Here is a 14,234-nt window from a genome sequence, read left to right on the forward strand (position 1 = left end):
GGGTTGTGTAACTGATGGGTTTCTAGATGGGTGGTGATCTTGCTTCTTAGGACCCTTTCAAAGATTTTTATGATATGGGATGTTAGTGCTATCGGTCTGTAGTTCTTTGCTGTTGCTTTACTGCCCCCTTTGTGGAGTGGGGCTATGTCTGTTGTTTTTAGTAACTGTGGGACGACCCCCGTGTCCATGCTCCCTCTCCATAGGATGGAAAAGGCTCGTGATAGGGGCTTCTTGCAGTTCTTGATGAACACGGAGTTCCATGAGTCTGGCCCTGGGGCAGAGTGCATGGGCATGTCATTTATCGCCTGTTCGAAGTCATTTGGCGTCAGGATAACATCGGATAGGCTTGTGTTAACCAAATTCTCTGGCTCTCTCATAAAAAATTCATTTTGAGTCATATTGGGACTTGAGTAGCTCACTCATTCCCTTGCTGTCATCTGTGTAGGACCCATCTTGTTTAAGTAGGGGCCCAATACTGGACGTTGTTCTCGACTTTGATTTGGCATAGGAGAAGAAATACTTTGGGTTTCTTTCGATTTCATTTATGGCTTTTAGTTCTTCCCGCGATTCCTGACTCCTATAAGATTCCTTTAGCTTAAGTTCGATGCTTGCTATTTCTCTGACCAGTGTCTCCCTACGCATTTCAGATATATTGACCTCTTTTAGCCGCTCTGTTATTCTTTTCCGTCACCTGTAAAGGGAGCGCCTGTCTCTTTCTATTTTACATCTACTCCTCCTTTTTTTGTGAATGCTCCCTCGTGACTAGTCTCATTATGTCGGTTTGGGGCTCCACGCATACATGTCTGAACCTCAATTATGTTGTGATCTGAGTATATTGTTTTTGATATGGTGACATTTCTTATCAGATCATCATTGTTAGTGAAGATGAGGTCTAGTGTATTCTCCAGTCTAGTAGGCTCTATTATTTGCTGGTTTAAATTGAATTTTGTGCAGAGATTTAAAAGCTCGTGTGAGTGTGAGTTTTCATCAGAGCTGCCTCCTGGTGTTATTACTGCAACAATATTATTTGCTATATTCCTCCATTTTAGTGTGGGTAGCATCCTGGGGGACAAAATTAATCTAAGTTGCGGGAAATGCTCTACATAACCAGGAACTTTCTATATAGTATGTGATTGGTGTCAGCTATAGTCTGTATAAGTTGTATCATGTATTGGTGGAAATAAAGATTATTATTATTATTATTATTATTATTATTATTATTATTATTATTATTATTATTATTATTATTATTATTATTATTATTATTATCAAGATGTCCTCGTTGTATCGGGTTCAACCTTCTAGCGGCCAGTTTGTGCAGCAGGACCTGCAGGATTTTCGCCTAGTTACCTCGTTTGGGAGATGCCATGATCGACTTGACTAAAGGCACATCAGGTCACTAAGAAACAGGATGCTCACACATCGTCCCCTATTCTGTTTTGTTATTCCTTGTGGAGCTGTGGGTATCTGTGAGTACACTGGTGGTGTTGTGGGTATCTGTGAGTACCCTGGTGGTGTTGTGGGTATCTGTGAGTACCCTGGTGGTGTTGTGGGTATCTGTGAGTACCCTCGTGGTGTTGTGAGTATCTGTGAGTACCCTGGAGGTATTGTGGGTATTTGTGAGTATCCTGGTGGTGTTGTAGGTATCTGTGAGTACCCTGGTGGTATTGTGGGTATCTGTGAGTACCCTGGTGGTGTTGTGAGTATCTGTGAGTGCCCTGGAGGTATTGTGGGTATCTGTGAGTACCCTGGTGGTGTTGTGGGTATCTGTGAGTACCTGGTGATGTTGTGGGTATCTGTGAGTACCCTGGTGGTGTTGTGGGTATCTGTGAGTACCTGGTGATGTTGTGGGTATCTGTGAGTACCCTGGTTACCTGGAGGTTATTCCGAGGATCAACGCCCTCGCGGCCCGGTCCATGACCAGGCCTCCCGATGGATCAGGGCCTGATCAACCAGGCTGTTACTGCTGTCCGCACGCAGTCCAACGTACGAGCCACAGCCCGGCTGATCCGGCACTGACTTTAGGTATCTGTCCAGCTCTCTCTTGAAGGCAGTGTTGTTGTGAGATGTGTTGTGAGAGAGAGAGAGAGAGGATGCCCACATATCGTTCTTTATTCTCTTTTGGTACCCATGGTGGTGATGTCGTGAGTATCTCTGAGAACCCTATTGGTGGTGTGGGTATCTCTATGAGGCCAGATGAGGAAGCTGAGGGACAGGATGCCCACTACCAGGATCTGTAGGAGCCAGCGGAGAGTGGTGGAGGGGTGGAGATGAAGGCTGACACAACACAGGTAAGCTGCATACATCACCTCCAACACGTGGATCACCATCACTGGCACGAACCTGCAGGTGTGGGGGAGTTAGTTTAAGTCTAACATGTTGATTATGCACCTCATACCCATCCTGTGGGCGGTAGTCAAAAGATTACAGAGGTACATAACGAGTCCAGGGACTGGACCCGAATGTTTTGATAGCTGGACAAGTTACATAAGAACATAAGCAAGGAGGAACACTGCAGCAGGCCTGTTGGCCCATACTAGGCAGGTCCTTTACACAGTGGTAATGAACAAGTTACAGTGGTAATGAACAAATTACAGTGGTAATGAACAAGTTACAGTGGTAATGAACAAATTACAGTGGTAATGAACAAGTTACAGTGGTAATGAGCTGTTTACATTTATTACGGTTTCAATCGCAATGAATTACCTGGAATTCACCTGGAGAGAGTTCCGGGGATCAACGCCCCCGCGTCCCGGTCTGTGACCAGGCCTCCTGGTGGATCAGAGCCTGATCAACCAGGCTGTTGCTGCTGGCTGCACGCAAACCAACGTACGAGCCACAGCCCGGCTGATCAGGAACTGACTTTAGGTGCTTGTCCAGTGCCAGCTTGAAGACTGCCAGGGGTCTGTTGGTAATCCCCCTTATGTATGCTGGGAGGCAGTTGAACAGTCTCGGGCCCCTGACACTTATTGTATGGTCTCTTAACGTGCTAGTGACACCCCTGCTTTTCATTGGGAGGATGGTGCATCGTCTGCCAAGTCTTTTGCTTTCGTAGTGAGTGATTTTCGTGTGTAAGTTCGGTACTAGTCCCTCTAGGATTTTCCAGGTGTATATAATCATGTATCTCTCCCGCCTGTTCACTTACAAGCTAAGAACAGTTGTTCTATCTCAGCTCATTGATAGGTTACACTCTATCCTCTCTCTTTCTCTCTCTCTCTCACACACCCAGAATCCATACATAGTTTTAAGAAGATATACGATAAAGTTCTTTCAGCAGGGATAGAGTGGACCTAGTAGCGAACAGTGAAGTGGGGCCAGGAGCTGTAAATAGACTCCTATAACCAGAAATAGGCGAGTACAAATAGGTTACAGTGATAACAAAACATCAAATCACAGGTAAGTACTCACAGAAATCTGACGAAGGTATTGTGTTGGGTACCCAACCAGAGGAGGAACTGACCGAACAACCCAAGCCACGGCCGATCAAACACTTCCGGACACTGCCAAGTCAGCTACCAAGGGAGAGAGGGACCAAGAATTAACGCTTTCGAACGCGCTTAGAAATTCACCTTCCTAAAATGTATCTATCTTCATGCATACATGTATATACATGTATATACATGTATATACACACCAAAATCAGCAATGAATGTGAGCCAGTATATTTACACTAAGAGTTTATATTAATAATCCCTTTTCAATGATACTGTGTAGTCGACAGGCTTGAAACCAAGTAGCTATTATCATATTTTTTAAAGTAATGGAGTGGTAAGCCAGTTGAAGGCCTCGGTCAGATGACCTAACCTAACCTAACCTAACCTAACCTAAACTAACCTAACCTAACCTAACCTAACCTAACCTCACCTAACCTAACCTAACCTAAACTAACCTAACCTAACCTAACCTAACCTCACCTAACCTAACCTAACCTAAACTAACCTAACCTAACCTAACCTAACCCAACCTAACCTAACCTAACCTAAACTAACCTAACCTAACCTAACCTAACCTCACCTAACCTAACCTAAACTAACCTAACCTAACCTAACCTCACCTAACCTAACCTAACCTATCCTCACCTAACCTAACCTAACCTAACCTAACCTAAACTAACCTAACCTAACCTAACCTAACCTAACCTAACCTAACCTCACCTCACCTAACCTAACCCAACCTCACCTAACCTAACCCAACCTCACCTAACCTACGCTAACCTAACGTAATCTAACGTAACCTAACATAACCTCACCTAACCTAACCTAACCTAACCTAACCTAACCTAACCTAACCTAACCTAACCCATCCTAACCTAACCTAACCTAACCTCACATCACCTCACCTAACCTAACCCAACCTCACCTAACCTACGCTAACCTAACGTAACCTAACGTAACCTAACATAACCTCACCTAACACTAACCTAACCTAACCTAACACTAGCCTAACCTGTTAAATGCTAAAAGAGCGTTAACCTGTTTATATATGTGTATCGATTCATAACTCCTGGCCCCGCCTCTTCACTGGTCGCTACTAAGTTCTCTTTCTCCCTGCTCCATGAGCTTTATCATACCTCTACTTAAAGCTATGTATGGATCCTGCCTCCATTATATCACTCTCCAGATTATTTAACTTCCTGACGACTCTGTGACTGAAGAAATACTTCCTAACATCCCTGTGACTGTGTGTGTGTGTGTGTACTCACCTAATTGTACTCACCTAATTGTGGTTGCAGGGGTCGAGACTCAGCTCCTGGCCCCGCCTCTTCACTGATCGCTACTGGATCCTCTCTCTCTCTGCTTCCTGAGCTTAGTCACACCTCTTCTTAAAACTATGTATGGTTCCTGCCTCCACTACTTCACTTGCTAGGCTATTCCACTTGCTGACAACTCTATGACTGAAGAAATACTTCCTAACGTCCCTGTGACTCGTCTGAGTCTTCAGCTTCCAGTTGTGACCCCTTGTCCCTGTGTCCCCTCTCTGGAACATCCTATCTCTGTCCACCTTGTCTATTCCCCGCAGTATCTTGTATGTCGTTATCATGTCTCCCCTGACCCTTCTGTCCTCTAGTGTAGTCAGTCCGATTTCCCTTAACCTTTCCTCGTACGACATTCCCTTGAGCTCTGGGACTAGCCTTGTTGCAAACCTTTGTACTTTCTCTAACTTCTTGACGTGCTTGACCAGGTGTGGGTTCCAGACTGGTGCTGCATACTCCAGTATGGGCCTAACATACACAGTGTACAGTGTCTTGAACGATTCCTTATTAAGGTATCGGAACGCTATTCTCAGGTTTGCCAGGCGCCCGTATGCTGCAGCGGTTATTTGGTTGATGTGTGCCTCCGGTGATGTGCTCGGTGTTATGGTCACCCCAAGGTCTTTCTCCCTGAGTGAGGTCTGTAGTCTTTGTCCACCTAGTCCTAGCCTATACTCTGTCTGCGGTCTTCTTTGCCCCTCCCCAATCTTCATGACTTTGCATTTGGCTGGATTGAATTCGAGAAGCCAGTTGCTGGACCACATGTCCAGCCTGTCCAGGTCTCTTTGCAGTCCTGCCTCATCCTCGTCCGATTTAATTCTTCTCATCAACTTCACGTCATCTGCGAACAGGGACACTTCAGAGTCTATTCCTTCCATCATGTCGTTCACATATATCAAAAATAGCACTGGTCCTAGAACTGACCCCTGTGGGACCCCGCTCGTAACAGGCGCCCACTGTGATACCTCTTCACGTACCATGACTCGTTGCTGCCTCCCTGTCAGGTATTCCCTTATCCATTACAGTGCCCTCCCTTTTACGTGCGCCTGATCCTCCAGCTTCTGCACTAATCTCTTGTGGGGAACTGTGTCAAAGGCCTTCCTGCAGTCTAGGAAAACGCAATCTACCCACCCCTCTCTCTCGTGTCTTACTTCTGTTACCTTGTCATAAAACTCCAGGAGGTTTGTGATACAAGATTTGCCTTCCATGAACCCATGCTGGTTTTCATTTATAATCTTGATCCTTTCCAGGTGTTCGACCACTCTCCTCCTGATAATCTTCTCCATGACTTTGCACACAATACATGTCAGAGACACAGGTCTGTAGTTTAGTGCCTCGTTTCTGTTTCCTTTCTTAAATATGTGTGTGTGTGTGTGTGTGTGTGTGTGTGTGTGTGTATGGCCGGGACTGAAGCAACACAACACACGACGCTGTAATGGTATAAATATGTAATGTAGGTTATGTTAGGGTAATATCTTTATTATGCAGCCCAGACCCATGGTGTGGGAGGTAGTAAGATGGTTATAGGTACATAATGGGTCCAGGGACGGTACCTTAACATTACAGAGACACATAATGGGTCCAGGGACGGTACCTTAACATTACAGAGGTACATAATGGGTCCAGCGACGATACCTTAACATTACAGAGGCACATAATGGGTTCAGGGACGGTACCTTAACCTTACAGAGGTACATAATGGGTCCAGGGACGGTACCTTAACATTACAGAGGTACATAATGGGTCCACGGATTGTACCTTAACATTACAGAGGTACACAATGGGTCCAGGGACTGTACCTTAACATTACAGAGGTACATAATGGGCCCAGTGACTGTATCTCAACATTACAGAGGTACGTAATGGGTCCAGGGACTGTACCTTAACATTACAGAGGTAAATAATGGGTCCAGGGACTGTATCTCAACATTACAGAGGTACATTATGGGTCCAGGGACTGTATCTCAACATTACAGAGATATATAATGGGTCCAGGGACTGTATCGCAACATTACAGAGGTACATAATGGGTCCAGAGACTGTATCTCAACAATACAGAGGTACATAATGGGTCCAGGAACTGTATCTCAACATTACAGAGGTACGTAATGGGTCCACGGATTGTACCTTAACATTACAGAGGTACATAATGGGTCCACGGATTGTACCTTAACATTACAGAGGTACATAATGGGCCCAGGGACTGTATCTCAACATTACAGAGGTACGTAATGGGTCCAGGGACTGTACCTTAACATTACAGAGGTAAATAATGGGTCCAGGGACTGTATCTCAACATTACAGAGGTACATTATGGGTCCAGGGACTGTATCTCAACATTACAGAGATATATAATGGGTCCAGGGACTGTATCGCAACATTACAGAGGTACATAATGGGTCCAGGGACTGTATCTCAACAATACAGAGGTACGTAATGGGTCCAGGGACTGTACCTTAACATTAGAGGTACATAATGGGTCCAGAGACTGTATCTCAACATTACAGAGGCACATAATGGGTCCAGGGACTGTACCTCAACATTACAGAGGTACGTAATGGGTCCAGGGACTGTACCTCAACATTAGCGGTACATAACGGGTCCAGGGACTGTATCTCAACATTACAGAGGCACATAATGGGTCCAGGGACTGTACCTCAACATTACAGAGGTACATAATGGGTCCAGGGACTGTACCTCAACATTAGAGGTACATAATGGGTCCAGTGACTGTACCTTAACATTACAGAGTTAAATAATGGGTTCAGGGACTGTACCTCAACATTAGAGGTACATAATGGGTCCAGGGACTGTATCTCAACATTACAGAGGCACATAATGGGTCCAGGGACTGTACCTCAATATTACAGATATATAATGGGTCCAGGGACTGTACCTCAACATTACAGAGGTACATAATGCGTCCAGGGACTGTATCTCAACATTACAGATTTATATAATGGGTCCAGGGACTGTATCTCAACATTACAGAGGTAAATAATGGGTCCAGGGACTGTATCTCAACATTACAGAGGTACATAATGGGTCCAGGGACTGTATCACAACATTACAGAGGTACATAATGGGTCCAGGGACTGTATCTCAACATTACAGAGGTACATAATGGGCCCGAAGACTGTACCTCAACATTACAGAGGTACATAATGGGTCCAGGGACTGTATCTCAACATTACAGAGGTATATAATGGGTCCAGGGACTGTATCTCAACATTACAGAGGTACATAATGGGTCCAGGGACTGTATCTCAACATTACAGAGGTACATAATGGGTCCAGGGACTGTATCTCAACATTACAGAGGTACATAATGGGTCCAGGGACTGTACCTCAACATTACAGAGGTACATAATGGGTCCAGGAACTGTACCTCAACATTACAGAGGTACATAATGGGTCCAGGGACTGTACCTCAACATTACAGAGGTACATAATGGGTCCAGGGACTGTATCTCAACATTACAGAGGTACATAATCGGCCCGAAGACTGTACCTCAACATTACAGAGGTACATATGGGTCCAGGGACTGTATCTCAACATTACAGAGGTATATAATGGGTCCAGGGACTGTATCTCAACATTACAGAGGTACATAATGGGTCCAGGGACTGTATCTCAACATTACAGAGGTACATAATGGGTCCAGGGACTGTATCTCAACATTACAGAGGTATATAATGGGTCCAGGGACTGTATCTCAACATTACAGAGGTACATAATGGGTCCAGGGACTGTACCTTAACATTACAGAGGTACATAATGGGTCCAGGGACTGTATCTCAACATTACAGAGGTACATAATGGGTCCAGGGACTACCTTAACATTACAGAGGTACATAATGGGTCCAGGGACTGTATCTCAACATTACAGAGGTACATAATGGGTCCAGGGACTGTATCTCAACATTACAGAGGTACATAATGGGTCCAGGGACTGTATCTCAACATTACAGAGGTACATAATGGGTCCAGGGACTGTATCTCAACATTACAGAGGTACATAATGGGTCCAGGGACTGTACCTCAATATTAGGTGAGTACATACACACACACACACATACACACATACACATGTGATAATGCATTATTTACAGTGGGTAAAGTCAGGGTATTTTACCAAAAATGTTGGAAATATACCACTGTGGATAAATATATCTTGTGGACAATATATCTTGAACATTTCTGAGTGAGTTGCCTCTAAATTCATTAATTTTATAGCATTCCAGTACATAATGACGCAGGGTGTGACAGTTATCCATCTGACAAAATTTATATTTCGTTTAGTTTACCAAAGTATCGTCACTCACGGCCATCAGCACCAGTCCTGAGCCTATGAAGAGTGTGTAGGCTGGTGGCGTCAACACGAAGTAGTCTGGCGACACCTGCCTCCTTTCCCAGGCACCAGCAGCCATCGTCACCAGGTCTACCAGAGGGAGAAACAAGATATATAATAATACCTTTATTTACTACATGTACAAGGTATACAGACCATAGCTGACATCAGTGACATACTACTATATAGAAAGTCACTTGTTATGCTGAACATTTCCCAAAAATTAGGTCAGTTTTGTCCCAGGATGCGACCCACACCAGTCCACTAACACCCAGGTACCTATTTTACACTGATGGGTGAACAGGGACAACAGGTATCTTATGGAAACATGTCCTAATATTTTCCAGCCGTACCGGGGACTCGATCTCCGGACCTCAGTGTGTGAGCTGAGTGCTCTAGCGATCCAGCTACGGGATACCCAATAAATGCTGATGAAGGAGGGAAATTATGCAAGACAAAAATTGTTTAGAAAATCATCAACACTACCAGAAGGGTATTCCGGGGGTCAACGCCCCCGTATCCTGGTTAACAGTATATGTATATTTACTACAGAAGTAATGCGATTAAGTCAACAGTGTTGACGATAAAAACAAATACTTGCCACAATAGAGGGAACGACCCAGCAGTACGACCTCTCTTGAGAGTGTCTTGTGGACGACTAAAGTCATCATGGTCGTGGGGGATTGGTGGGGAATGGGGGTTATGGGAGCCGGGAAATGGGGGAAGAAGCGAGTAATGGGGAACCTTATCACGAGTAACAGTTACTGAAGCTGGGGTGGTAGTGCATGAGTGGGGATCTAGCGGGGAGGGGAAAAACAGATTCGATCCAGTACCTCGGATCAAGAGCCTCTTCCCCAGCATCCAGAGAGAGAGAGAGAGAGAGAGAGAGAGAGAGAGAGAGAGAGAGAGAATGATGACTTTCATTATGTGGGTAATACCAACATCATAATCATGCTAGTGCGTTAATCTCATCATTACATACCCAGTCACGACCTGGAGAGACAGAGACAGACAGAGACAGAGAGAGAGACAGACGGAGACAGATGAGGAACATAAACAACCGGTGTAAGGAAATACGCCAATGTTGGGAATTGAACCCGGACCCTCACCGTCTGAAGCGAGAGCTCTAGCAACCAGGCCACGGGGTACATATAGACAGACATACATGCAAACAGACAGACATACAGACAGAAATACAGAGACTTACAGACAGAAATACAGAAACTTGCAGACAGGCAGGTAGGCAGATAGGCAGATAGGCAGATAGGCAGATAGCCAGAGGGGAGAATAGGAATAATATATATATATATATATATATATATATATATATATATATATATATATATATATATATATATATATATATATGTATATATATATATATATATATATATATATATATATATATATATATATATATATATATATATATATATACATATATATATATATATATACATATATATATATATACATATATATATATATATACATATATATATATATACACATATATATATATAAATATATATATATTTTTTTTATTATCACACTGGCCGATTCCCACCAAGGCAGGGTGGCCCGAAAAAGAAAAACTTTCACCATCATTCACTCCATCACTGTCTTGCCAGAAGGGTGCTTTACACTACAGTTTTTAAACTGCAACATTAACACCCCTCCTTCAGAGTGCAGGCACTGTACTTCCCATCTCCAGGACTCAAGTCCGGCCTGCCGGTTTCCCTGAATCCCTTCATAAATGTTACTTTGCTCACACTCCAACAGCACGTCAAGTATTAAAAACCATTTGTCTCCATTCACTCCTATCAAACACGCTCACGCATGCCTGCTGGAAGTCCAAGCCCCTCGCACACAAAACCTTCTTTACCCCCTCCCTCCAACCCTTCCTAGGCCGACCCCTACCCCGCCTTCCTTCCACTACAGACTGATACACTCTTGAAGTCATTCTGTTTCGCTCCATTCTCTCTACATGTCCGAACCACCTCAACAACCCTTCCTCAGCCCTCTGGACAACAGTTTTGGTAATCCCGCACCTCCTCCTAACTTCCAAACTACGAATTCTCTGCATTATATTCACACCACACATTGCCCTCAGACATGACATCTCCACTGCCTCCAGCCTTCTCCTCGCTGCAACATTCATCACCCACGCTTCACACCCATATAAGAGCGTTGGTAAAACTATACTCTCATACATTCCCCTCTTTGCCTCCAAGGACAAAGTTCTTTGTCTCCACAGACTCCTAAGTGCACCACTCACTCTTTTTCCCTCATCAATTCTATGAGTCACCTCATCTTTCATAGACCCATCCGCTGACACGTCCACTCCCAAATATCTGAATACGTTCACCTCCTCCATACTCTCTCCCTCCAATCTGATATTCAATCTTTCATCACCTAATCTTTTTGTTATCCTCATAACCTTACTCTTTCCTGTATTCACCTTTAATTTTCTTCTTTTGCACACCCTACCAAATTCATCCACCAATCTCTGCAACTTCTCTTCAGAATCTCCCAAGAGCACAGTGTCATCAGCAAAGAGCAGCTGTGACAACTCCTATTTTGTGTGTGATTCTTTATCTTTTAACTCCACGCCTCTTGCCAAGACCCTCGCATTTACTTCTCTTACAACCCCATCTATAAATATATTAAACAACCACGGTGACATCACACATCCTTGTCTAAGGCCTACCTTTACTGGGAAAAAATTTCCCTCTTTCCTACATACTCTAACCTGAGCCTCACTATCCTCGTAAAAACTCTTCACTGCTTTCAGTAACCTACCTCCTACACCATACACTTGCAACATCTGCCACATTGCCCCCCTATCCACCCTGTCATACGCCTTTTCCAAATCCATAAATGCCACAAAGACCTCTTTAGCCTTATCTAAATACTGTTCACTTATATGTTTCACTGTAAACACCTGGTCCACACACCCCCTACCTTTCCTAAAGCCTCCCTGTTCATCTGCTATCCTATTCTCCGTCTTACTCTTAATTCTTTCAATTATAACTCTACCATACACCTTACCAGGTACACTCAACAGACTTATCCCCCTATAATTTTTGCACTCTCTTTTATCCCCTTTGCCTTTATACAAAGGAACTATGCATGCTCTCTGCCAATCCCTAGGTACCTTACCCTCTTCCATACATTTATTAAATAATTGCACCAACCACTCCAAAACTATATCCCCACCTGCTTTTAACATTTCTATCTTTATCCCATCAATCCCGGCTGCCTTACCCCCTTTCATTTTACCTACTGCCTCACGAACTTCCCCCACACTCACAACTGGCTCTTCCTCACTCCTACAAGATGTTATTCCTCCTTGCCCTATACACGAAATCACAGCTTCCCTATCTTCATCAACATTTAACAATTCCTCAAAATATTCCCTCCATCTTCCCAATACCTCTAACTCTCCATTTAATAACTCTCCTCTCCTATTTTTAACTGACAAATCCATTTGTTCTCTAGGCTTTCTTAACTTGTTAATCTCACTCCAAAACTTTTTCTTATTTTCAACAAAATTTGTTGATAACATCTCACCCACTCTCTCATTTGCTCTCTTTTTACATTGCTTCACCACTCTCTTAACTTCTCTCTTATATATATATATGTATATATATATATATATATATATATATATATATATATATATATATATATATATATATATATATATATATATATATATATATATAATACCTGAGGATTAATATGCAAAACGACTCCAGTTCTTTGGAACAAGAGCATTTCACCTTCCAACCTTACAGGGCACTAGGTTTAAAGTCTATCTACTACACCAGGGTCATTAAGGCTGGTTGGTTGGTTAATGGGGCTTAAAGCCTATCTACTACACCAGGGTCATTGGGGCTGCATGTCACCTGTTCACCACCAGCCAACAATACTTTAATACCTAAAATAACATTCGCTGCCTGGATGAGGTAGAGTGCGGTCGTGCTTTGCACCCCTCTACTGTTTTCCCAGACGAGCTACTCAGTCAACAACATGGCGCCAGGTGTGCGCAGGAGAGTGAATGCTGTGGGCATTGAGCTCATTAGTGGGGCTTTAACGCCTACGTCAGTTGATGTGTTATTGCCAAAAATTGTAAGAGAGACATACGGCATCAGAGACGAGGATTTGTATGGAGTGGCACTGAACGGTGTGTATAGAATATTCGTGAAGGTGCTTACTGCTCAAGTATACGAGGCGTTGGTGGATTGTTATCAAGATGTCAGCATTAACGTAACACCGGCAGTGAGGGTCAAGTTGACGGATGTATCACGACATTATTCGTGGGTTAAGCTCAGAAACGTGCCTTTTGAGGATGATGAAGTGGATATTCGCAATGTTTTCGAACGTTATGGAACTGTACATCTAGCCCAACCTGGTAAATGGGTAAAAGGAGCTTACACTGGATATCCTGAGGGTTCTTTCAATCTCAAGATGACGCTAAGGCATCCTATACCCTCGTATGTATATCTCGAGGAGTTTAGAATCCAGGTAATGGTAGCATATGCTGGGCAGAGGCGTACATGCCGACTTAGTTAGTTTAATATGTTTATTATGCACCCCATACCCATCCTGTGGGCGGTAGTCAAAAGATTACAGAGATACATAATTGGTCCAGGGACTGGACTCCAAAGTTTTGATAGCTGAGCAAGTTACAGAGGTAATGAACTCACAATTTACAAATGTAATGAACTCACAATTTACAAAGGTAATGAACTCACAATTTACAAAGGTAATGAACTCCAAGTAAGTCTGGTCACAATCATGACAAGTTACAAAGGTATTTACAGATTACAGAGGTACGTAATGGGTCCAGGGACTGGGCCCCCAAAGTTTTGATAGCTGAACTAGGTACAAAGGTAATGAGCTCACAAGTTACAAAGGTAATGAATTCTGTAGAATGGTTACTTACGTTTATACTTTGGCTACAATCATGAACAAATTATAGAGTAATGAGCAATTCACACTTCCACACCCGGTCACAACTGTAATGAGTTATTGGTGCAAATATTGATTGTTGAGTCACACACACCACACACACACACACACACACACACACACACACACACACACACACACACACACACACACAC

The 14,234-nt window shown here is 43.5% G+C and overlaps 1 protein-coding gene across 1 annotated transcript; it reads right to left on the minus strand.

Annotated features, from left to right (window-relative positions):
• Positions 1–1,187: 1,187 nt before the first annotated feature.
• On the minus strand, positions 1,188–9,187 carry LOC128687295 (transmembrane protein 254-like). Its single transcript, XM_053774682.2, has 3 exons — positions 9,077–9,187; positions 3,409–3,512; positions 1,188–2,343 (listed from the first exon to the last, which is right to left on the minus strand). Exons 1-3 carry the CDS (start codon positions 9,179–9,181, stop codon positions 2,112–2,114), a joined length of 441 nt encoding a protein of 146 aa, XP_053630657.1. The 5' UTR covers positions 9,182–9,187; the 3' UTR covers positions 1,188–2,111.
• Between the last annotated feature and the right edge of the window lie 5,047 nt (positions 9,188–14,234).

Source organism: Cherax quadricarinatus, chromosome 62 (genome assembly GCF_038502225.1).
Source record: "Cherax quadricarinatus isolate ZL_2023a chromosome 62, ASM3850222v1, whole genome shotgun sequence".
NCBI lineage: Eukaryota > Metazoa > Arthropoda > Malacostraca > Decapoda > Parastacidae > Cherax > Cherax quadricarinatus.

Excerpts from the sequence above, each read along its gene's own strand:
- LOC128687295 (XM_053774682.2), bottom strand. The coding sequence starts at position 9,181 with ATGGCTGCTGGTGCCTGGGAAAGGAGGCAGGTGTCGCCAGACTACTTC. Across the intron at positions 3,513-9,076 it reads CAGGACTGGTGCTGATGGCC|CTGACTTGGCAGTGTCCGGA; the intron begins GTGAGTGACGAT and ends CTCCCTTGGTAG. Across the intron at positions 2,344-3,408 it reads AATACCTTCGTCAGATTTCT|GTTCGTGCCAGTGATGGTGA; the intron begins GTGAGTACTTAC and ends CCACACCTGCAG.